Here is a 23,698-nt window from a genome sequence, read left to right on the forward strand (position 1 = left end):
AGGAGTTATGGGTTCAGTGAAGAAGAACGAGTTGGTGTCTTAAATCACTTTCAATTTGGCAGGCTAGAATAAAGCGTATCTCAGGCTCAAGTCTTTCAGTTTACGTTTGACTCCCAAGAAGGAGACCCGTTGATGTTGGACTGTCAACCTAAAATCTGGAAAGAAAAGGATATGTTGGTTGTCTCTGAGGACCGGGAAGGACTGGCGAGCCATTCAAAGAACTGCATCACGGTCTTTGAAATGTGGGAGTATGGCAACAATCGGTTGTAGAGGGGGGTGTCTCGTGGGGACCAAGTGCATCCGCTCAATGGAGAAAAAGGGGGGGGGGGGAGACCCTTGGCTGGCACCAGCTCCCTGAACCTCTGTGCCAGGTAGGTGATCATGTTTAGGGCCCTGCAGTCCTCCGGTAGGCCGATAAGTCCTATATTGCTTTGTCTAGCTCGCCCCTCCGTGTCATAAGCTCTCGTCTTCAGCAGTTGTACCCACTCCTTCAGGTACCACACCTGTTTTTGGAGGTCAGACGCGTGGAGCTGGACGTCCGCCAAGGAACTCACTCTGAGAATGACCCGTTCAGCCAACTTATTTTGATCCCGTCGAAGGAGGTTGATGTTCTCAGCAACTGCATCCACTTTTGCTACCAGGCAAATGACAAATTCACAAGGTCTCAATTGCTGTTAGGAGAGCGTCTAGCTTGTCCAGGCATAGGGGAAGCACCAAGCGCTCCCGGGTGCAGCCAGGAACAGTGCAGGTGGTGACAACATTTTGGTTGGTTTTGTGTGCCCCATGTTAGCTGGAAGTTAACTCTCTAGCTCGCTTGCCCCCCTCTCGCCTACCGGGGGAAAGGAGGGCAGCACAAGCAGCCCAGTGAGTGTTATGAGGCCTCGATCTCAAGTGATGGATTGTCTGTGAAGAGGGAGCCGCTTGCCCAAGCATCGGTGCTCTCCTGTGTGGTGGGGCAGCACAAGCAGCCCTTATAGACCCAAGCAAGAAGGGAGGGAAGGTGATAAACCCTTAACAATATCACCTCAGACAGGGCTTCCAGTTCCCTCTCGGGAGACTGTAGAGAAGTGTTCTTAAGGGCCTACCTCAACTGCAGAGATCCAGTTCACAAAGGAGAAACTCCACATGAAGAACGGGTGGTCCGCATGGGGAGGGGAGGCCAGCCAGATTTCACAGGTGTCCCTCCACTCAGGCAACACGCTCCAACACCCCACAACTGAGAATTGTTTACTCTAACTAGGCCCCCGCCATCAGTGGTCCTACGCACTTCCAAAGGCGCCCGGAGGGGGGGCTCCCCAGTAACAACAAGGCCTCCCCCGGCAGGCACAGGAATCCCACTTCAGGTCTTTCAAAGCAGCTCTCAGTATGCATGGGGTGGGTCGCATGTCAGAGCCTCACTAGAACCCCCGCAAGACCTCCAGTGATCAAAGCCGGGGCCTCACTCATGGTTGCAGCCCTGGAAACCCCCTCACCACACATATGCCGCCTGAGAGTCGCCAATGATAGTGCTTGTCTCCAGGCAGGTGTGGCATCACCGTGCCATGCTCCACTGTGGCCAATATCAGTATGCGGAAGGGAGATGGATGCTCCCTTCTGCTCCCCACAGGGATATGTATGGCTTCTGCCGATCCTTCGCCAGGATTTTCAGAGGCCAAGGCTAAAATCTGAGCTTTGCAGCAGATTAGAGGACTGTAGCCAGGAGCTCTATTCCTTTGCAGTCGACATGTTGCGCGTCCTGGAAATTCTATTTTTATAAGGAATTACATCATTAAGGATAATCCAGAACAGACAAATACCTCTGTAGACAAACTACTGCAGAGAAACAATACTATGAGGAAATATCCTCATAAAGAAACCATAGTGTTGTTTAATTAAAGTAATAGTATCTGTGCCACAAAGGAATAGGGTAAGCGTAAGTAGAATGGATAAGATCAAGCTTATGGCTTATGGTTTGGGTCTGGATTAGAATATGGAGGGGGTTTGGCTGAGGTAAGGAAGAGTGTTGATTGAGGTATAATTAGGAAAGGGTGGATGACATTTTTGTTCTGAAGGAATTCATTTTAAGAGGTTTATTCTGTTTTCGTCTAATTAAAACATCATTGTAGAGGTATATCAATGTATATGAGTCTCTGTAAATGTATATCTCAGCATCAACGTTTCTCTGTAGTTCTTCCACTGTAATATTGATATTTTCTCCCTCACTCCAGGTGAGTCCCAATTTCTGATAAAGGGTTTGTTAAGCTCAACTATTAAGAGGAATCCTTAATATTCGATTGAGCTTTCAATCACAATCTCACTGTATGAGGAAAATCCTGAGAAGAGTCTACCTCTGTACATCAGTAGGTATCGCCTATCGGATCTGCGTCGGCCTCCTCGAATGTGACATGTGTGGTGCCTATATACCGCCACCCCAGCGTGCTGACATTTGTTTTTTTACGTGACTCTTTCTACACTAGAAGCACAGAGTTACGTAGAAGGCTGATTTACCAGTGTGCAGAAACTAAGGGCCTACAGAAACCTTTTAGGTAGGAAGACTGGTTTGCAGAAACGGGGAGGCTGGGAGCGTCAGTAGGGAATCTTCAGCTACACAGGCTCTCTACTAGAAAAGACCTTTCCAACAGAAAGTAACTTGTTCATCAGATAGAAACTTCTAGCCGCAGATTCCTAAACCTTATAATAGATACCAAAGCAATATCTCTCCGGAGGTGGGTCTGTAAACCGGGTCAGATCCAAAAGTTCTTGGGGCATAACGAAAGGACTGGGTGGGACCAGATGTCGAAGACCTTCAGAAATCGTGCACAAGAGGTGACTTGAACAGGGAGGATTGAGCCAGCTACCGCAAAAGAAATGAGATGGCCGAAAGATACCCCTGAACTGTGCATAGAGCAAAGACTTGACGGGCTAACAACAAAATAAAAAACAACTCCTGGGACAAGTGTGCAGAAAGAGTGTCAGCATGTTTTAAAGTGCATCAAGCCACAAACTTATCCCAATGGCAGATGTATACAGTGTGAAAGAGAGTCAGGTGTCACTTCGGCCCGTTGATAGTGAATACCAGTGAATGCAGGAGGTCCTCCGTAGTCCGGAGGTAGGTGACAACTGCCTGGGGTGAGTCCGTCTCTTTAACAGCCAGACATTGAGGAAGGGAAAAGACTGAAGCTACTGACCTCAGCAGATCGGCAGTGACAATCGCCATCACTTTCGTGAACACAAGATGGGCGCTGGTGAAGTCAAAGGGCAGCACAGGGAACTGAAAATGCTCGTGGTCCACCGTGAAACGCAGGTAACATCTGTGGGACAGCAGGACGGGTATATGGAAATACTTGTCCTGCAAGTCCAACGTTACAATTCAGTTCCTGGGGTCTAGAACAGACAGAAACTGAGGTTTCGTAAGCATTTTGAGTTTCTCTTTCTTCAGGAATCGTTAAGAGAGCAGAAATCTACAAAAGGGAGGAGGCCTCCATCCTTCTCCAGAAACCGAGAGTAGCGGGAATAAAAACCACTACCTATTTCTGATGTCGGTACCCTCTTGATGGCCCCTTTGACCAAAAGGGCCTGTACTTCCTGACGCAACAGAGAGATGATGTCGGTCAGCCGATTTGAGGATGGTTGCTGCTAATGCCCTGTTTTTCCCCTTTGTAGGTGTCTATGGAGATAAGTTGGCCCATTTGGTCCCATGTTCGAACATTTGTGATGGCTAGGTGTGGTGAGTGGCCACGCAGGCCAATAGACATCATTCGATGGATATTTGTAATACCATGATGCCACCGCCCTAGCTCGATCTGGAGTAGACTGCATTGGGAACTGTAACGTATACTGACCCCTGCTGCTACCATCAACACCACCCAATTCATATTTGTCCTGTAAGCCTGACATTCACGAGTCTCCCGACCTCCCCCATCCACCAGGTGGGTAACTGGGACTCTGGCTGCCCCCAAGCGAGTACACCCCATATGGGTTTTCAATTTAGTGCATCAGCAGCTACTTCTACCAGCGATCATTTGTTTCTGTCATTGTTTGCACTAGTTTCTTCTTACAAGGAGGTCTTTAGCATGTTTGGGGTTCTGAAGTGGGTGGCAGTAGAGCACTCTTAGCAGTGTAGTCCACCTTCACCTTCGTGATGATTCGTAGCAGGGGTATTTCGCTCCTCTGAATGCATGACTTGAGGGTCACTGTCCACCCAATGCTGAAGTGCGGCAGCCCGCTAAGCAGGGAGAAGAGGCGGCTTTCGTTGCGAACATCCTCCCACACAGATAGCTGCTTTCTAGAGAAGGGTCGGGTTATGGTTTGGTAATCCAAGGCATAGCGCGGCGAATCAAGCGGGCGATTCTTAAGAGCCCGATACCAAGAATAAAGCGACTACAAAAGACGAACCGAGTAGCCATTTTGGAACGGGGAAACTGAGCTTATGGTATCCTATACTTCAAGAGAAGTAATTCCCATGATGTTTTACAGTCCACGAAAACACCCTAATAAGAACTTGTAGCTTTCGATGATCAAAAGACCGTGCCGTTACAACAGTTACCCCATCAATAGTGTCATACCAGCAGCAATGACGGGAGGTGGGGGGGAGGGTGTGAGAGCAAGGAGTCAAGAGATGGCCAGAGCTAGCCAACAAAAAGAATCAATTGGTGATGTCCACTTGTAGGGAACCAAGCACAAAAAGGTGGGACAGATGCACAACACATTAACCAACCAAGGAAAGGAGCTTAGAAAAGCAGGCTATATAACCAACCAAAAGCGGTGGGCATGTCCAAAGTCCCAGATAGCCCATATACCAATTACATCATGCCTTGCAGAGCAGGCTCGAACTAAAAAGTATACCGTCACGTAAAACTTCTGCTGCTCATGTAAAACGCTTTAATCACCTTGGGCCCAGATTACGCTATATAAAACTATGAAAAATACCAATTACGCCCTGCACCTATAAGCTGAACTTGGCCATGGGCACACCACATTTAAGAAGAAAATGCTAATATTTTACATGTCTGGCTCAAAGCCACACCTCAGACACGCCCCTTCCAGACCCATCCAATCAATTTGGTGAGTAATGGCCCTTCTCTTTTTCCATTTAAAGTGCTGGTTTATTTAGTGAATGAATCACACAGATGGGTTTCACCGTGTACAGTGCGCACCCTGTGCATGATGTGCCTTTGAAAGAGAGATTGTCATACCTGTCAACTAGAAGAACAATCTGTGTGGGGAGGGGGCGGTGCCTTGAAAGGGGTGGGGCCTCATGCCAAGAAGTACTTACGAGGCACTTTTGAGGCCCACCCCGCCCCCAAGCCCCCTCCTCCCAAAAGAAATAGCTTACTGAGTCTGGTTCCGATGTCCTGGGGTGTTTTCACGCCCCTTTAATGGATATCAGCAGTTCAAAGCCTCGGAAAACAAGCTGGAAAACCACTATTTACTGAGGTTTTTAGCTCTTTTTCCCTGCCACCGTGTGATATCAGCTCCTCACCGGAAGACCGTGTGATGGGAGCCGATATCGTGTTTCACATGGTGGCACCTTGTGAGTTGGCAGGTATGGATTGTTGGTGTGTAGTACCGTACATACAGGGTAAGGGCAGGGGTAATCTGTGGAGTGAGTTTGCAAAGGTAGGAAGTGCCATAGGCTGAACTTTTATCAACCTGTACAGTGCCTGCCATCCGTTTCTTTTTTTTAAAGTGCTACACGTTTCATTGAAAGGGCGCTCTTTATTTAGTGAGTGAATGAAGCTGTATTGAGTATGGGTGCGATTGGATGGACTTCTATTGGTTGTGTGACACTACAGGATCCTGTGTCATGCACAGTGAGTGAAGGGGTGATTGAAAGAAATGCCTCCGTCTGGAGGAGTGGATGAACCTGAACAACGCACAAAGAAGGGTCATGATGGATAAAGGCAGTGGCCTTACACTGGTGGTAAGGGGATGAACCTGTACAGTAACCAGTGACGAGGGCGGTGCATTAGAGCCTGGGTGGTGTAGTGTTGTCCGCGACACAATGTAAACCGCAGGCAACAGGACGGGCCTCAGTGCAGCTCTGTGCGGACAAAGAAGGACGCTCACACACAGGCTTTCTACTGGTGCAGAACTGCCCTTCCCGGGATCCAGCAGTCACAGCCGACCAGCTCTGCTAAGCCAATGCTTACATCAGGTTCATGTGTTTAAGTAATAATTCTTCTCTGTGCTGCTAGATGCAATTAAATATACACACTACATCGAGATATTTCCATAGAAAACACTACTAACGCACACTCTCGCATCCAGGGACGCCCAAAAAGGTGTGTGCTTACTGTTCGCAAATGTGCAGCAGCAACTCCTCAGGAGCACGAAGCGCTTTATAACTACAAACATACCTCATTACAGCAATAAGAAAGTATCCCCCACAGCAGACTGCATCTGAGAGGAACTGATATCCTGGGAAATCTATGTACTTTCTTGTTCCTCTTGGCACTTGGACGCTTGAGCACAGCCTCCCAAAGCCTCTTTTGACTCCCCTCTACCAAACCTGGTGCTGCTCTCATGTTGCTCAGGCAGTATGCAAGTGCGCTGGTTCGATGGTCCTGAAGCTCTGGGGCCTATACTTGCTCTCCACCCAGCTGTCTAAGACTGCTCGGGTTGGAGTGTTTAAAGTGCGCATGTCAGGCTGCCCATTGCGAGACATCTGGTCAAAGTGACATGCGCACTTTAAACTAAGTGCACACTGTTCCTCCCTGCTGCTGGCCCCACCCGCAGACTCGGCTGCTGCAAGTATGTAAATAAAATGGCAATACATTTGTTTTATTACCATTTTGATTTTTCGTCTTGCACTGACAGGCAACGCTCCTCCGCCCTCTTGGAGGCACTGCCTCTGCTTTAAGGATTAACTGAGAGGCAGCATTTATTTAAAACGATCATCCTTTCAATGAATCGGTGACATTATGACATAAACTTACTATATGATGACAAAGAGATGATATGACAACACAGACTCTTTGCTATGCCTATTGTTAGACCGCACTGCATACTTACCAATGAACTTATTTTGCATAGTCTCAAGCAGCGCTTGGTGTGCATCTTCAGCCTGTAGTGCTTGTGAACATTCTCTGGCCAATATGGTCCGAACAAGGTGCTCTCCACAGCCTAAAATAAAAGAAAGGAAGGGTGACATGTATCAAATACATTCAATTTCTTTATTCAATCTAAGTAGAATAATTAGGTGTAAAATGAACTAATACGAAATGAGTTCCTTAATCCATAAACAAGAAACAAATACAAGAGCACAATCTAGTTTAAATGTTAAACTTCCATAATACAGTTTACAGCCAGTTTATTTAAACTTTGGCTCAACTTGCGTTCTATTTTGCACCAAACAACGTAGATAACACTGTCCCCGGTATGCAAGAACAAGCATTTGCAATGCAATAAGTCTCGCATTAGTGAAAATGTGAGCTTTTGCAGTTGCAAATGCTAATTTGTTTCCGTTTATAATTATGCCATTAGTAGCATAATAAGCAAGAAATTCCTTTCACGAAGGAAAGGGTGCAGTACCATAGGCTGTTACTAGGTGGATACCTAGAAAATAAATCCTTTTAAAGAAGTAAAGGGTGCAGTACCACAGGCTGTTACTAGGTGTCCCTGGGACACTTAGAAACTTAGTAAATGAAGCCTATGCTTCATTAAAGGAATTTCTTTTCTAATTATGCTACTGCTGGTATAATTTTAAACGGAAACAACATTAGCATCTCCAATGCCAATACCTCACATTTTCACTAATGCGAGACCTATTGCATTGCAAAGACCGTTCGATGAAAAGCACGCAGAAACTCTCGAGTGACCTGCAACAAGCTGCATGACCATCACATGTATGAAAACCACATCAACTGCATTCAAAGCTACTGGGAAACAGAACAGAAGGTGCCCTCCACACAAAATAGGGCTAAGTAGGTATGGAAAGAGCATTGGAAGCCTGAGAGTAGCAACTTTGAAGTATGAACTTTGTTGTCATAATACTGGAAAGCTATACACCGTAGAAAATGGAGAGGTGAAGGGCTTCTGCCACAATTAAACAATGATGAACAGAGAAGCAGACTCAACAACAGAGGCTAGTGAGGACCCACAACTTTGGCAAACGTTACCTAGCGCTTGGTCCTTATGTCTTTGGCAATGCAAGTCACTAATGGGGGGGCACTTTCATTTTGGTGCCAGGGCCTATTTTCTGTCACAGTCAGACCCTAGGGACTATTTACCAAGATCGGATGGTTCAACAGTTGGTTTCTTCAGTAAAGGATGGATTTAAGCTATAGGATCCACCATTGTAAATTGTCTGTTGGACAACATGGCAAAATCATGTACCACTGAGAAGATGATCCGGCACACTCTTTCAGACATGCCTATGAATCGAAACTCAGTTTTAGGGGCACAGGGGAGTATGATTCATGTTCCTGCTGACAAAGTATGTTCAAGTTGGATTCATGGGAGATTGAAGGTGAATTAGACAAGTGCAGCAGAAGGAGCCGGGGAAGGGCACGGAGGAAGGCCAGTTCGTTCCAGGTGAGGCAAATACAATTAAGTGGTTGTCAAGTGTATCACAATATTGTTCAGGCTCAAAAGGTAAGCAGTGAGGAAAAGCCCGGGGCAGATAGCAGTGATGTCTTTCTAAAACTGTTGCAATGTACTATCGACATGTGAAAACCCAAATGCCTGCATTTGATCAGTTAAGATGGCAGTGTCCTATCAATTAGTCTGGCATCTTATTTCTAGCAGTTATATGTTGGGGTGCAGTATTTCAATTCAATGTGTGAGGGCTTACAACAATTGACCCAGTTAACAGTGCCAGATCGTGAACATGGTCTGGTATCGGCCAAGGCGAAATTAAGTGCTAGACAAAAGTTACGATGACAGAAATGCTGTGCACTAACTAGTCAGTGGGAGATGCTAAGACTAATTATGGTGAAATGGGGAGCAGTGTTCATAAGTGATGAAAAACGGGGTGCATACCTAATCAAGTAGTGGTGGAAGTCGCTGATAGAAGAGTACAGTGTACATGACATGTGTGTACAACTCATGCTGATTTGCTATCGAGAGACTACTAACAAGAGCAAAGTTGAGCAGAGGACATTGTCCTACTAATATAATAAGTGACTAAATATTTTGTGGTCGTTGCACCCAGTGCCACACGAGCGCTCGCTCGGGGCCATCGGAGCACATTAATGAGCTAGTGCTCGGAAAGCATGGCAACGGTCATGAGCGGGTGATCAGAAGGTACCCCAGATTCACCTCCGCCGGTACTCGACACGCTCTCTCTTCACCTTGCCAAGCACCTTGTAGAGGGCCCGAATCTCAGGAGTGATGGTGTCGATCTGGGCCGCCACTCCTTCGGGATGTGTACATCTTAATCCTGGTCCCTGCACGGTGTGCGCGCCCCGCACCTGGGTGTAGTTCCAGATAGTGCCGCCCTAAGGAGGCCTGATATGTACACCCTGGTCTCGGTTAAAGGTGCAGAAAGGGTCAGGCCGGGTAGGCGCTGCTGGCCCGCGGGGTATCCATTCCAGCTGACCCTCCAGGGTCTGGTTCCGCTGCTCTAGATCGTGCACCCTGGATAGGATGTGGCGAAAGCGGACATTGATGGTCTGCAGCAACGAATGTCCGAGCCCAGGTCTTCCCTCAGTGCCAAGGGCATTGGTGAAAGGGGCACAACCAGCAAACGCCCATGGGCAGGGTCAGCCATGCCTCGGGCCATGTCTCTGAACATCAGTGAGCTCATTATGCGGAGCGTGCCAGGCCAGTGCAGCTTCCGATGCTCGTCGAGAGGGGTAGGGATCTGACATCCTGGGGTAGGATGGTTCTATGAGCTGTCCCAAAGAGAAAGACTGACACCGGAGATGAGGTAGCACCGTGTGGGCTGTGGAGGACAAATTAACAGATAATCTTCCACAATTCGCACAAAAAGAAAAACACTAAGAGGACAACGCTTTCAGTAAAAAAAAAAAAAGAAACGAGCCAAACAAAGGACATAAATGGGGGAGGAAGGGAGAACAGAGGACGAAGCATCCAAGAATATTTCTTTAACTAAGATGGCGCCTGCTTCACGTGCAGCAGAGGAGGGAGGGGGAACAGATCGCATTTAAAAGTTATAGCGCGACACCCATTAAATGGGCGCCGCACTGAGTTACTAAAGCCACCATTGTAGTAAAATTAAAAGTAAAGAAATTGAAAAAAATAATTTGTGAGATGAGCTGCAAATAAAACAAGAAATGCAAATGCAAAGTCTGCTAGGAAGCAGAGGCAATTGCTGAAGCTGGCGTCCGGTGAGGTCTGATGTGCACATTATTTAAGTAAATAGTTCTAGTAACTGCTAATGAAAGCTCCTGAGTTAGAACACATGTAAAAGGGCTAGTCCTCACGGGAGGTAACAACAGAAGACAGGGAGGTACTAAGGAGGGACTAATAAGCCTATCAACAAATCAGAAGCCAACATTTACAAATGACACAACCCAATGAAAAATATGGGCGGAGAGTGGGAGGAGTTTCAAGTCCCTACCGGAATACAGCATGCCTCGCAGAGCAGCGCATGCACTGCCAAGGCTCGACCCAAAAACAGCAAGTCTTCGGTCATTTGAAGATAGGAGGATTTTCTTTGTTGATAAGGATACTAGTCTCTAAAACCACATAAGCACTCTTTGAATTTGCACATACTGACAATGTTCAGAAAACAGATCACATTCTATTGCAGTGTTTTCCTAAACTGTGTGTCGCAAGACGATTTTTGGTGGCCAGATGATAAAGATGCCTTTATATTCTGTATTGACCGTGTCACATTTGCTGTGTTTCAAAGACAGAGGTCAAATGTCACTCTTTTTATTGAACTCGTGTTTACAAACTCCTCTCACTTTGCAGTCAGAAAAAGAAAAATATAGTGGATTATGGGACAACCCTTCTGGGGTACATGAAGTGTGAAATGAAAGCTGGAGGGTCTAATTTGTCCTTATGCACAACAAAATGTAAATACCTATAAATAAACTGTACACATACAGCAGTTAGGAAAGCAAAATAAAGCAATTTTTTTGTAATCCTGAAGTGTGATGAAAACAAAGATTTTAGTATGATCTGAACAAATCAAGACACTTTACTTAGTGATGAACAAATAATAAATATTCACTGAAACATGTTTTCTACACATTATCATATGTGAGTTTTGTCTATGCAAATTTAGTAACCATTTCAATGGAAAATTTGCCATTAGTCCTGTGTGGGTTAGGGAGACAGATACGCCGCTGGTCCAGTTGCAGGCAAGAAGCCACCACTGCAGATCTTTCACAGTCTCCTTTGAGAACTGTATGGAATCTGACAGATTGCCTTGGTGCTGAGCCCACTGAGACTTCAAATCCCACTGCAGAGCCTGCATGTGCTACCTGGAGTTATCAACAAGCAGGATACAGGAGGCCAAGAAGCCTCAGAGCCTACCTCAATGAAACCCAAGCTGCACGCTGAAACATCAAGATCATAGCTTGAGTGTCCTGGGCTCGTTGAGGTGGAGAGATGGCTCCAAAAAGCACCATATCCATGATGGCTCAGATGAATGGGAGCCGTTGTGAAGGTGTCAAGGCTTCTTAATTGTTATTTCCGAGGTGTTAAAGCTAACTATAAATCAAAATGTTATATAAGATGTACCTAACAATACAATTATGTTGACTTGTATCACGTGTGTTGGTATGATGGCCCTCACATTATCCCAAATACCTTTTGCAAGGCATAGCTTGCACGAATTGTACTCTCTGTGCTTAAAAACTATTAAATAAAGTTGTTAAAAAACGAAGAGAGCACTGGAAGTAGAGGTACGCTGATTCGTATGAATACTTTCTTTCAGATTTGTGAAAAGATCCTGATGCACATTTTTCATTTAAATCTATAAATATATCAGTAGTTAACTACATACACTGAGAAATACTATTACCTGTATTACTGTTCAAGCTATTTGTTGTACAATATTGTTCATATATCTAATTTATAATATTGGGGGAAAGACAGAGGTTTTTCCTATTGAATTGCCCCTACTGAATCCTGTCCCAAGTACAGTGTGCATCCAAGCCTGAATGGGAGTAGCCCAGAGATAATAAAGTTGTATACCAGGTTCAAAATGAGCGGGGGCGGAGACAAGATGGCGGAGTGAGCAGACGTACTGCTCTGGTGCTCCCGCCGACGATCTCTACAGCACCGGTCTGCGGACCGTCACTGACGCACACAGTGCAGTTTTCAGGGGCCGGAACAGTCCCGAGATTGGTGCGGGCAGTTTGCGGCAGATTCCGGCACAGCACGGCACGGTGAGAAGCGGGACAGAGGCGTCACCGGGGCATGGCCGCGCAGAAGACTGGCAGACAGACGGAGCTTGCGACTGCCGGGAGGCGGGGCCCTAACTTCGCGACGGCGGCCGGCGAGGAAAGAGCGGCTGCTGGAACAGAGGCAGAGACGGATGCACAGAGGAGACGGGCCGGGATATTTAGCGCGGAACCGGAGGAAGAAGCGGCCCTGCAGAGCGGCGGTAGTGAAGCGAGGGCCTTGTTGACGACGGTGGTTGAGCCGGTGAGTGGGCCCCGCGCCTCCTTTCTTCCTTTCCCCCTCCCCCCACCCCCACAAGTCGGAACCTTCTGAGGCAAGGTGGCGCTGCCCTCCTTGGGGGGATTGGTCAGCTGGAGCCGGGGTGAAGGCGGCTGTTCGCCCCTCTGTGAGGACCGGTGAGTGGGCCTCCTCCGCATCGGGAGCGGTGGACATTTAAAGAACGGCAGCGGCCCAAAGAAGCTACGCCATAACACCCGGAGCACGAGGGGCGCACCGCTTAGAGGTTCATCAGCGTTGGCGTGGAGATTTGGAGGTGAGGGAGCCCTACTGATATGACAAGGGACGGACCCGGGGCCGTGATTGGTTGGAGCGGTGCACCAATACAACGGGCCGTACCATAGTGCCACGGCGCCAGAACCGGCAGATTGGCCCGGGCTGTTGATCTGGGCTGGAGGCAGGCCCCATAGGGGCAGACAGGTCAAACACCTGCGGGGCCGGCGGAAGATCCCCTGCCGCGAGGAGAGGGGCCCAACAACAGGAAGTGGAGAGGTGGAAGCTGGTGCTGCGTGGTCCAATACCTACCCTAGCGACACAGGGAATAGAGAGGTGGTCTGGTCGCCCTCCTGGCCCTTAGCGGTCCGACATTCCTAACCCTGGTCAGAGGACTGAGACGAGTGCTATCATCTACCGCGGGGTGGGGACGGCGGTGCCAGGTCCCCAGCGCGCTCCCCGAGGCCCAGACGGGGTGGGCTATGCCTTCATCCAAGAAACGCCAGGACAGGTCAATTAAGGACTTGTTCGCCCAAGTACCGGCCGGACAGATGGCGTCCGGTGCGGAGGTGGGTGCCTCTGGGGTTGGCGGCGGTGGAGCGGAGCCCGTTACTAGGGCGTTCCTTGAATCTAGGTTTAGCGCGTTGAGGGAAGACATCCGCACATTCAAGCAAGAATTCACCTCGGAACTAAAAGAGGTCCGTCGTGATATGGATTCTATCGGAGAGAGGGTCGCGGATCTGGTGGGCAAAGGCGATGGGAGAGACATGGAGATTTCGTAGTTGCAGCAAGAGATCATTCGGCTCCAAGATCAACAAGTAGACCTCCAAACCCACCTTGAAGACCTGGAAAACCGCTCCCGTTGTCATTATATCCGGAATAGAGACGTGAAAGCAGATGATGTATCGAAAGATCTGTTCGCTTACATACAGAAGCTCTTTAATCACATATTGGGCAGAGACTGAGGTGCAAATAGATCGCGCTCACAGAGTGGGACCCCCGAGGGCACCAACGGCTTCTCCATCGGACATCTTAGTGTGTGTCCAGGACTATCGCACTAAAGAAGCTATCCTCCAGAAAGCACGCCAAATGCACCCCATACAGTTTCAGGGCCAGGCTCCGGTTCTGTATAAGGATTTATCTGCTCTCACGTTACAAAAGCGGCGAACTTTCAAACCTGTCACTATGCACCTTCAACAGCACGGCATTCCTTATAGCTGGGGCCATCCTTTCCGGCTGGTGTTCCGCAAAGACAATAAACTGTACCAATTACGCTCCCTGTCTGAAGCATGCACGATTCTGGGCATAGACCTCCCGGAAGAGGAGACTGGTGGGGAACCACTTAAAACAGGTCCTGAGAAATCCAAGCCCCAATGGCGTCAGCAGCACTGCAGGCGTCGCCCCAAGAGACCCCCAGCTGCAGAAATCGCAGAGGGCCAGAGGTCAGCTCTGGAGGCCATCTCCGCAGAACTATCCAGTCCCGATCCTGTCTGACTCTTCACACTGTTTGATAGCAACTGCCTGTTTCCCTAACATTTGGATCGTTGGCGGGAGGGAGGCTTCCGTTTCACTGTGGGTGAACTTACCCGGATGCTTTCTCACCGATCACTGACGAGTGATGGACTACAGATTCTATGTTCTTTTTTTTTTTTTCTCCAAAAAAAACCTTTATTGCACATAAAAACTCAATACAAACATAGGCCTACAACCCCCAGGGCCGGCCGCTAATATATACATGTTCAACAACATCAAGGAAGCAATGGGCCCCCTGGGGCTCAGCCGAATTGACAAGTACTGAGTGCACCTCAGGAGTTATCAGGTTACAGAAATTTTTGAAATACAAACAAAAAAGGAAAAATAAAATAACACCAAATAACAAGGCGGAAACCATCGAAAAGGGGGCGTCTAACCACTGCCGGGGGACCACACAGTACCAACTCCACCCTCGGGTGGTCAATGAGGATGATCAAGGGAGATTCTATGTTCTTGTTGTGATTTGTTTTTGAGGGGGAGTTATTTGGGGGTTGTTTGGGGATGGATTCCGATGCTCCGTGTTCACTTTTTCTTTAAAGTTAGAAGGATTATTGGCGCCCGCACACGCCCTTTGCGACTGCTTGGTGCGCTTGCAGGCATGGGTACGAGGGGCGCCCGCTTGCTGCAACAGCTATCATTGGATCATATACATGCCTATCACCACACTTAAGGTCCTTACCCTTAATGTAAGGGGTCTCAATAACCCAGTGAAGCTCAGGGCTGTCCTGTCCTGTCTAGAAAACTCCCATGCAGACCTATGCCTTTTACAGGAAACCCATTTCCTGCTGAGGGACTGCCACCGTCTTAAGTCCCGGAAATTTCCCACGCAATTATTCTCTTCTGCCCCTACTAAGACTGCGGGGGTGGCGATATTAGTGGCTCAGAGGTTCCGGGGTGAGGTCCTTCATAGGGTGGCCGAGATCAAGGGAAGGTTACTGGCCTACCGCTTTGCCTTGGGGGGACAGACATTCACAATTGGTTCCCTATACGCCCCAAATGAAGGCCAAGAATGATTTTTACACTCCGCTCTTATAGAGGCCACCGCCACGACGGATCGCAATATCATTCTGGGGGGCGACCTGAACCTTGTTTTTGACAACCACAAGGACAGATCCGGCCAACGCACTCACCACACGGGGGCATTGTCATCCGAGGGGATCGCACATATACGGGATTTGGGGCTATGCGACCTTTGGCGCAGCTTTCACCCTCACGCCAGGGAATATTCATTCTATTCTAACGCCCATGAGACATACGCAAGGTTGGACCATTTCTTAATGTCTGATTCCGTACGCACATTTACGAGGACAGTTGAGATTGGAGTGGCAGCTTTGTCAGACCACGCTCCGGTCCTGGGCACACTCGCCCTTCCACCCACATCGCGGCCGACCAGGGTTTGGCGACTCAGGGACACTCTTCTACATCCAAAAGACATTGTTCAACCATACGACACACTATAGATGACTACATCTCACATAACGCAAATCCCGATACCACACTTGCTACACAATGAAAACAGCAATCCGTGGGGAATTTATAGCATTGTCGGTGGCGGACAATAGAGAGCGCGGACGTAAACGGGATGACCTCACTCAGCGGACCCGGGAACTGGAGCAGATGCACCAGAGAACAGGAGCCCCGAGGGTGTGGCGACAGCTTAAAGCCGTGCGCCACCAGCTAGCGGCATTGGATCAGGATAGAGTGGAATTTGCGGCATTACGGCTGAAGCATGCGTACTATACAGGGGGGGATAGATGCGGACGCCTCCTTGCTCACAAATTGCGGGAAGTCCATCAGCAGCGTGGAGTCAAGAATATCACCAGAGTGGACGGCACATGTGTGTCTGAGGATGGTGCTATAGCAGAGACATTCCGTGACTTCTACGCCACTCTTTACGCAGGGGACTCGCTGGACGGCTCGGAGGCGATGGCCTTCCTTGATTCCGTTACTCTGCCTACACTGACTGCGGCCCAAGCTGACCACCTAGACAGGGAGATTCAGAAAGAGGAAGTCATAGCAGCTATATCTCGTCTCAAGCTGGGGAAAGCCCCCGGCACGGACGGTTTTTCCGCTATTTTTTACAAGACGTATTGCGCCGTGCTCGCCCCAATCATCACTCTGTTGTTTAACTCCTTTGCCGTCCAGGGGGCAATACCAGGGGATCTTTTGGAGGCCTCCGTAGCGGTGATACCCAAACCCGGGAAGGACAGATCCCGCTGTGGATCGTACCGCCCAATTTCCCTCCTCAACATAGACTTCAAACTATACACGGGGATTTTGGCTTCCCGTCTTGGCCCCCACATGCCTGACCTCATTGACCCAGATCAAGCAGGGTTTATCCCGGAACAGCAAACGGCAGATAACACTAAAAGAGTTTTGCACCTTATCGAGAAAGCTACCCGAGTGCCAGGAGAGTTCATGATGCCGAAAAAGCATTCGACCGTGTGCACTGGCCCTATTTGGAGCAGGTGCTAGGGAAAGTCGGGATGGGGGAACGGTTTCGCACGTACATATTCAACTGCTATAAGTTTCCCACTGCAACGGTTCAAGTGAATGGCTATACTTCCTCTCGATTCCATATTGAGAGAGGCACGAGACAGGGGTGCCCATTATCCCCCCTCCTCTTTGCCCTTTATATGGAACCTCTAGCTCAAAGAATACGGCAGAACCCGGAGGTACAGGGGCTTAAATTTGGGGGCTACACCCACACCATTAGCTTATATGCAGACGATGTGTTGATATCACTCACTGAACCGAGGTCTGCGCTGCCGGCGTGTATAGCAGAACTAGACGCCTTTGCCCGAGTCACGGGATTTAAGGTGAATACTGACAAGTCCATGGCCCTCGACCTGTCCTTGTCGCGATCCACTCGGGATTACCTACAGTCCCTGCTGCCCATCCAATGGGTGACGGACACAATCTCATATCTGGGGATACAGCTGGCTCCCTCTCTCCCTGCAGTGGTTGATGTTAAGTATGCGATACTGCGCAAGAAAATCTGTCAACAGCTGGGCCGGTGTAAACACTACCCCTTGTCATGGTTAGGTAGAGTGGTGGCAGTGAAAATGACTGTTCTACCGCAGAAACTTTATCTCTTCCGCACCATACCTCTGCGACGGCCGGCCGAGTGGATTCGTCGGACTCAATCCGATCTGGCCCAGTTTATCTGGAATGGTCGGAAACCACGAATGCGACGAGCCCTAGTAATGCTCGCTCCGTAAATCGGAGGACTGGGTGTCCCGGATCTCCAGCTCTATTTCCAGGCGGCACAGTTACGGTGCCTGGTGGAGTGGAGTAGATGGGAATCCGGGAAACATTGGCTATTCCAGGATCAGGCAGTGGTGGCCCGACCCCTGCAGGAAATCCCGTTCCTGCGCAAGCCTCACAGGCCTCCTAACCTATACGGCCTCATATATCACACGAGCCCCCCTAGAAGTGTGGGATGCTACTAATGCTAAACACGAACTCACAACCTTCCCGTCCCTGCTCACCCCGACAACCCTGATTTTGCTCCTGGGATGGATAAAGCAGCTTTTTCGGGCTGGAGGGCGACGGGCTACCGATTTTTGTACCACATTTACGGCGCTGAGGGGGTTCACTCGTTTGATCAGTTGAAGCAGGCATTTGGGTTTCAGGAGTCAGAGAGACTTCGATATATTCAGGTGAGGCACTGGGCGCTCCAGCCACGGGTCTGCTCTGGGGTGGATAGGTGCTTTTCCACCTATGAAAGATGGCTTCTCACGCGTACGTCAGACCAAAAACTCATATCGGATCTCTACAAGAAATTGCAGATGATACATGCGCACAATCACAACCCCAGCAGAGAACGGTGGGAGCGTGAGTTGGGCAGAGTACTAACTCATAAAGAGTGGGAGGGAATATACTATAGAGCCAGGCATTCCGCATATCACATGGGACTCACAGAGACATTCACGAAGATAGTGACATACTGGTACTACACCCCGGAACGCTTGCACGACATGGACCATACCCGAGAGGCGACGTGCTGGAGAGGCTGTGGCCAAGTGGGCAACCTAGTACATCTACTCTGGGAGTGCGTACACATCCAACTATACTGGACTCAGGTGCTGGATGAGGTGGATAAGCACTTCGAGACTGAGATACCGTGCTTTCTGGCCTATGTCCTATTGGGTCTTCCCAATCCCTTGACCTATCCACTAAAATCCCGCAGAGGCAGACAGATAGCTATTGCACTAGGATCTGCGACACAAAACATTCTCACACATTGGCGCACTCCCACTTCCCCAGCTTTTACGGGTTGGCTACATCGCCTGTGGCATGTCCTAGGGATGGAGAAGCTAGCGCTCATCCTGGCATGGGAAGGAACTAAATATGGGGAGTTGTGGCAATCGTTTCTGACATTGCTGGCTACTGAATTTCGAGAAGTCACATGCCCCAGATATTTACGGTTGCTACCGCTCGCAGAGGTGAGGCAGGCGGATGGCTAAAGGAGTAGTCGGGGGGTCCATATATAGCTTAAGTGGTGGACGCGGAGCAGGATAAGGGGAGGAGGGAGGTGTTTTATTGTTCATTTTATGGATATCATTGCGCAGTGGGACACATACAGTTGAGTAATGTTTCATAGCCACTGAGTGCGGTGGTATTAATATTGCATCCTATGAAGATAGATGTTTGTATGTGGTTGTGTCTTCTGCCTTGTAAATTAATAAAAACATTTAAACCACAAAATGATACAGCGAACAAACACACAAATAATGTGCCATAAAATGATTCTGAATTAAAGGCACAGCACTGTCCCACATTTATCTTAACTGTTTTTGTCCGCCCTCTTTTTGCCATCAAGCAAATATACATTCAAAATCAGGGCTGCACAGCCACGATTAGCATTCTGGCCCACCTAGCCCAGGTATCATCAATGGAACCCAACAGAGGCCCTGGAATCGGAGGTATTTTACATTATGGGCAGCTACTTGGTTCTCTTGGGCTCATCGTACTTCACTATTGATTTAGGTGGACACAGGCATAAAACTACAACTGCCATGTTGTTAAGGATGCCGCCCACCCCACCACAGTAGAACATTAAGGGCCTTATGTAGGTGGGCTGGCATTTACCACTTCATAAATACCGAATCATACCGATTCGGTATTTATAAAGTGGTAAATGCTATGTAGGTAATTGGTCGGTAAATATTACCGATTCGGAAAAATTCGGTAATTACCGAATCGGTATTTACCGAATCGGTAATGAGGCATACCTTCCCATTGATGGGAAGGTATGCCTCATTACCGAATCGGTAAATACCGATTCGGTAATGGGGGAACACATGCAAGGGTAGCAGGGTGTCACATTGACACCCTGTTGCACCCCTGATTCGGCCATGTGTGCACATGTGGCACACATACATGCCCTGAGGGCATGTGTGTCTGCCACATTGCACACATCTACGGGCAAAATATTGCATTTACACACATATTCGTCATTTACCACCAACTATTAGTTGGTGGTAAATAACGAATCCCCACACACACCACATAGTCCCCCTACATCTCATTTCTGTATTCGGAATTTACCGAATCGGTAAAATTACCGAATCGGTAATTTTACCGATTCGGTAATTTTACCGATTCGGTAAATTCCGAATACAGAAATTCTCCCCCTACATCTCAAAAGCCAAAATACCGGTCGGTAACGGTATAATTACCCTAAATCGGCCGTTACCAACCGGTATTTGGCTACCTACATGAGGCCCTAAATATTTTTCCAAATGCTGTTCGGTACACAAAGACTTCATATGCAGCTTTACTGCCAACCAAAAGTTATTTAGGTGAAAGAAGGAAGATATTAGTACTAGGTTAAAAAACACATGATAGATGATATTTAGATGAGTAGATGTCACCAGATTGTTTAATTTGTACATTTATGTTAATGGGAAAATATCACTGTTTGTGGAGAAATGACTCATGTAAATTCCCTCATGTTTAATTCTCACATAATTATTTGTTATATACAGAAGAATAATTCTTCTACGCAGGGCTTGGGCGACCGGAGTCTCTGGGAGTGTTTTACTTTCAGATGTTGTTGAGAGCTGCAGCGGCGGCTATTGGTGAGAAGAACTGGCGGCTCTGTAGGGGCAGCGGCTGGCCATCCACAGCACTTCTTCCAGTGAGACAGTAAGTTCAGCTGATCCTTCCCACAGGTGAGGGGTGAGGGAAGCTGATTGCTCGAGTTCTGTTCCTCAGCCAGGGGTTTGGGCCTGCACGGGTCACCACATGCAATGGTCCTTGTCCTTTCCGGGGGCCCCCTCTGGTATCAGGGTCACCACCCTTACTCCTCATACAGGTGACAGCCCGATCAGCACAGCAGTAACATCCTTCTCATTGCAGCCCCCTCTGGCATACAGGGTCACCGTCTTCACTCCACACACGGGCTATAGCCCGATCTGTACGGCAGTAATGTTTACAGCAGCCCCTCTGGCATAAAGGATCACTAAGTTCACTCCTCATATGAGCGATGACTCAATCTGTGCAGCAGCCATCTCTTCACACCTCTCTACAGGGAGCCACTCGTCAGGATCCCACCCTGGACCTCGCTCCCTCCAAGTGCTCTCCTCTTCCTCACGGGGCACACTGGTCTTGGCAAGCAAGCAGGCACTGGTGCTCCAGGTTTCAGGGGTAGGTGGTCTTGGATTTTCCTTGGTGATGGCCTCTCACCCAGCTAGGAGACAGGCAGGCCTTAGCCCCCAGCCCTGATGTTAGGAAAAAGTCTTGCAGAGCTTCTCCTCGCACAGCCTGACTAGCTGCTTGATGGTTGATAGTTTTGGGGGCCTTGAGCTCCGCTTCTTCTAGTTAATTTCCAGACACCAAATTTAGGGTCTAATTCTTTGAAGTTTGAGTTGGGGTACGCTTTTGAAGTTCTCACTCCTCTGCCTTGCCCTTCATCCAGAAAGCAGTCTGTCAAATCAGGAGCGACTCCAAATCTAATACCCCACAAAACAGGCCACAGGAGTGACTAGAGGCTCACACCTGGATGTTATGTGCATCAAAGGTTTACCGCAGGGCTCCAGCCCTACTCTTTTTGATTCTCTTACAAGCCCCATCTCTTCCCTGAGATGTGCCTTTCCAGTAGCATCTCCCTGAATCACACCGCACCCGTTGAGAAGTACTGAAGAATCTGGCTCTCTTCCCTCACCCAGCTCACAGTAATTCTGCAATCCACAAATCTGTCTGGAGGACCCTTTTATTTCGTCATGCTCCTCCAGTCATTCCTGGGTCTCCCAAAATGGAACCCAGAATCTTCCATGTATTATACCATTCACAGGCACACATACACCCAACACATGCACACACATGCTGTACATTGCTACATACTAACCTGATGTAGGCCAATGTTGAGTTTAGCACACAGCAGCTGAACTTTACAAGAGTGAGCCTGTAGGCCTCACTCCAGTTACACATGTAAAATGTTATGATGCATGCGCATGATTCGTGTTTGCTCATGACAACAAAAATCAACTCCAGACATCATCACAGCTGAGGCACTCAGGGTAGGGATGCAGGTCCATCATCATGCGAGGACTTTTCTGTCCCAACAGAAACTTTTTTTGAGACCTCAAGTGAGGGCTGAAGTGATGCTAACAGTGTGACTAAAATTACAAGGCTCTCATATCAGCAACAAAATAAATCTATAATATTGCACAGGTCAGGGGAATCAAGGTTTTTTGAAAGGGGAGATAAAGTGAGCACCCAGTGAACTTATAATCAATGAACACAGAATAAGGCTTTCAAACCAGGAAGAAGCAATAGCCCTGTTACTAATAAACGACAAAGCACCATTTGTCAACTTGTCCGCATACACTTTAAAACTAATGAAATAAGTGTATTAAACAAAGGTATATGTTTTATTTACTCTGTTCCATTAAATAAAAACAAGACAGAGAACTCAGGTGAAATCTATGTAGAGTTAGACTAAAACACTTCCTGGGTGCCAAACCTTCAGAAATGGAACAGGACTTAAAAAATGTACACCCCCCCCCATACCTTTATTCCCAACGTGAATGAAACCAACTAAAGATCCTAACACTCAAAAATGTGAGTATCATGGAATTTATCAATCAACCCAATAATACTACCTAGCCAAAATATATTCTTAAAGCCAATAAGAGAAAAGCACTAAAAGATATAGGAACAAACATTTCCTTAACAATTAAGCCAGCTGATAAGGGTGGAGAGGAGATGCAGGTAAGATCTTACAGCGTTTCTTAAAAGATTCAACGCATGAAATTCTTAAGATAAGAAACTGATTCAGAAACTGGCAGGGATGTGAACTTCCTATAGCCCGACACCCAGGACATATTGTTTGTGGGCAAGGGCAACAAGTTTTCATGAGTATTTTGTCCTTGTGACAAGTAGGCCCAATCCCCTGCAGCACAAACCCTTTAACCGCCAGTTTTCCATCCCACATTATGGATCAGGGAAGGGCACTTTGTGCAGTTAAGGTAATATTTTTGTCCATATGTTAATGCTGTTCAAACTTGTATTTATGGTTCATTAATCGAAAGCCTTTATTATTAGGGTGAGCGGTCTAAGTAAATGTTGTAAGCTCTGACTGCACTACTGACAGTGATTCCAGTAGAAAAATGTGTACACACGTTTTCAAAGTTTGGCAAAATGAGGCTATGTATAATGCTCCCAGAATGCTCTCTGATTTGATGCAAATATTTGCAGAAGCTTGAAAGCAAGATTGATGATTCCTTGCTTTCAAAATAAAATGTTCCTAAAAAAATTAAACCAGGAAAATAATCCGTTCACTAAAGTACAGTAAAATTTCAGGTACCATTCCTTTGCATCATGTGTTGATTCATGCTAGTATTTCCCAAAAATATTCATAATGGAAAATTATTGTAACCAGTTTCAAAGAGAATATGGGAATCAAAACTAAACAAGCATTGACAAAGCCAGTGTGTCTGAAATTGGTGGTCAGCTTTTTAGTTTTGTCGATGTGTGACTTATTTTGGCATGGTTTTTGTAAAACCTTATTGGTGTGGGAGCTGCCGGGCCCTCCCCATTATAACAAACATTGGCAAAAGCAAAAATTGTTTTTGTTCTGCCACAGTACTGAACAAAACTACTTTGTGTGCCTATATGCTCCTTGTGAAAGAGCAGAATGCTGTCACTCAGAGTGAAGCCAGCCGATACAGAGAGAGAGACAGAAATTGAATAAACTCAAAAAGGTCAAGGTAAATGCCAGACCAAATTAGGGGCCCAATTATTAAAGAAAGTCTCAAAAGTACACCCATGGTGTATGTTCTTGCATTAAGTGCAGCTATATGGCTTTCGTGAATTCCCAAGAATTTACTGAAGTAGGACAAGAAATAGTACTCCTAGAAAATATTAG

At 47.7% G+C, this 23,698-nt stretch overlaps 1 protein-coding gene across 1 annotated transcript in view; it reads right to left on the reverse strand.

Annotated features, from left to right (window-relative positions):
• Positions 1–23,698, reverse strand: part of TASP1 (taspase 1) — a 662,603-nt gene that overhangs the window by 131,760 nt on the left and 507,145 nt on the right. The window contains exon 11 of the mRNA XM_085612698.1: positions 6,994–7,104. Within this exon, the coding sequence (XP_085468824.1) occupies positions 6,994–7,104 (111 nt within the window). The remainder of the gene's footprint in view (positions 1–6,993; positions 7,105–23,698) is intronic.

Source organism: Triturus cristatus, chromosome 6 (genome assembly GCF_964204655.1).
Source record: "Triturus cristatus chromosome 6, aTriCri1.1, whole genome shotgun sequence".
NCBI lineage: Eukaryota > Metazoa > Chordata > Amphibia > Caudata > Salamandridae > Triturus > Triturus cristatus.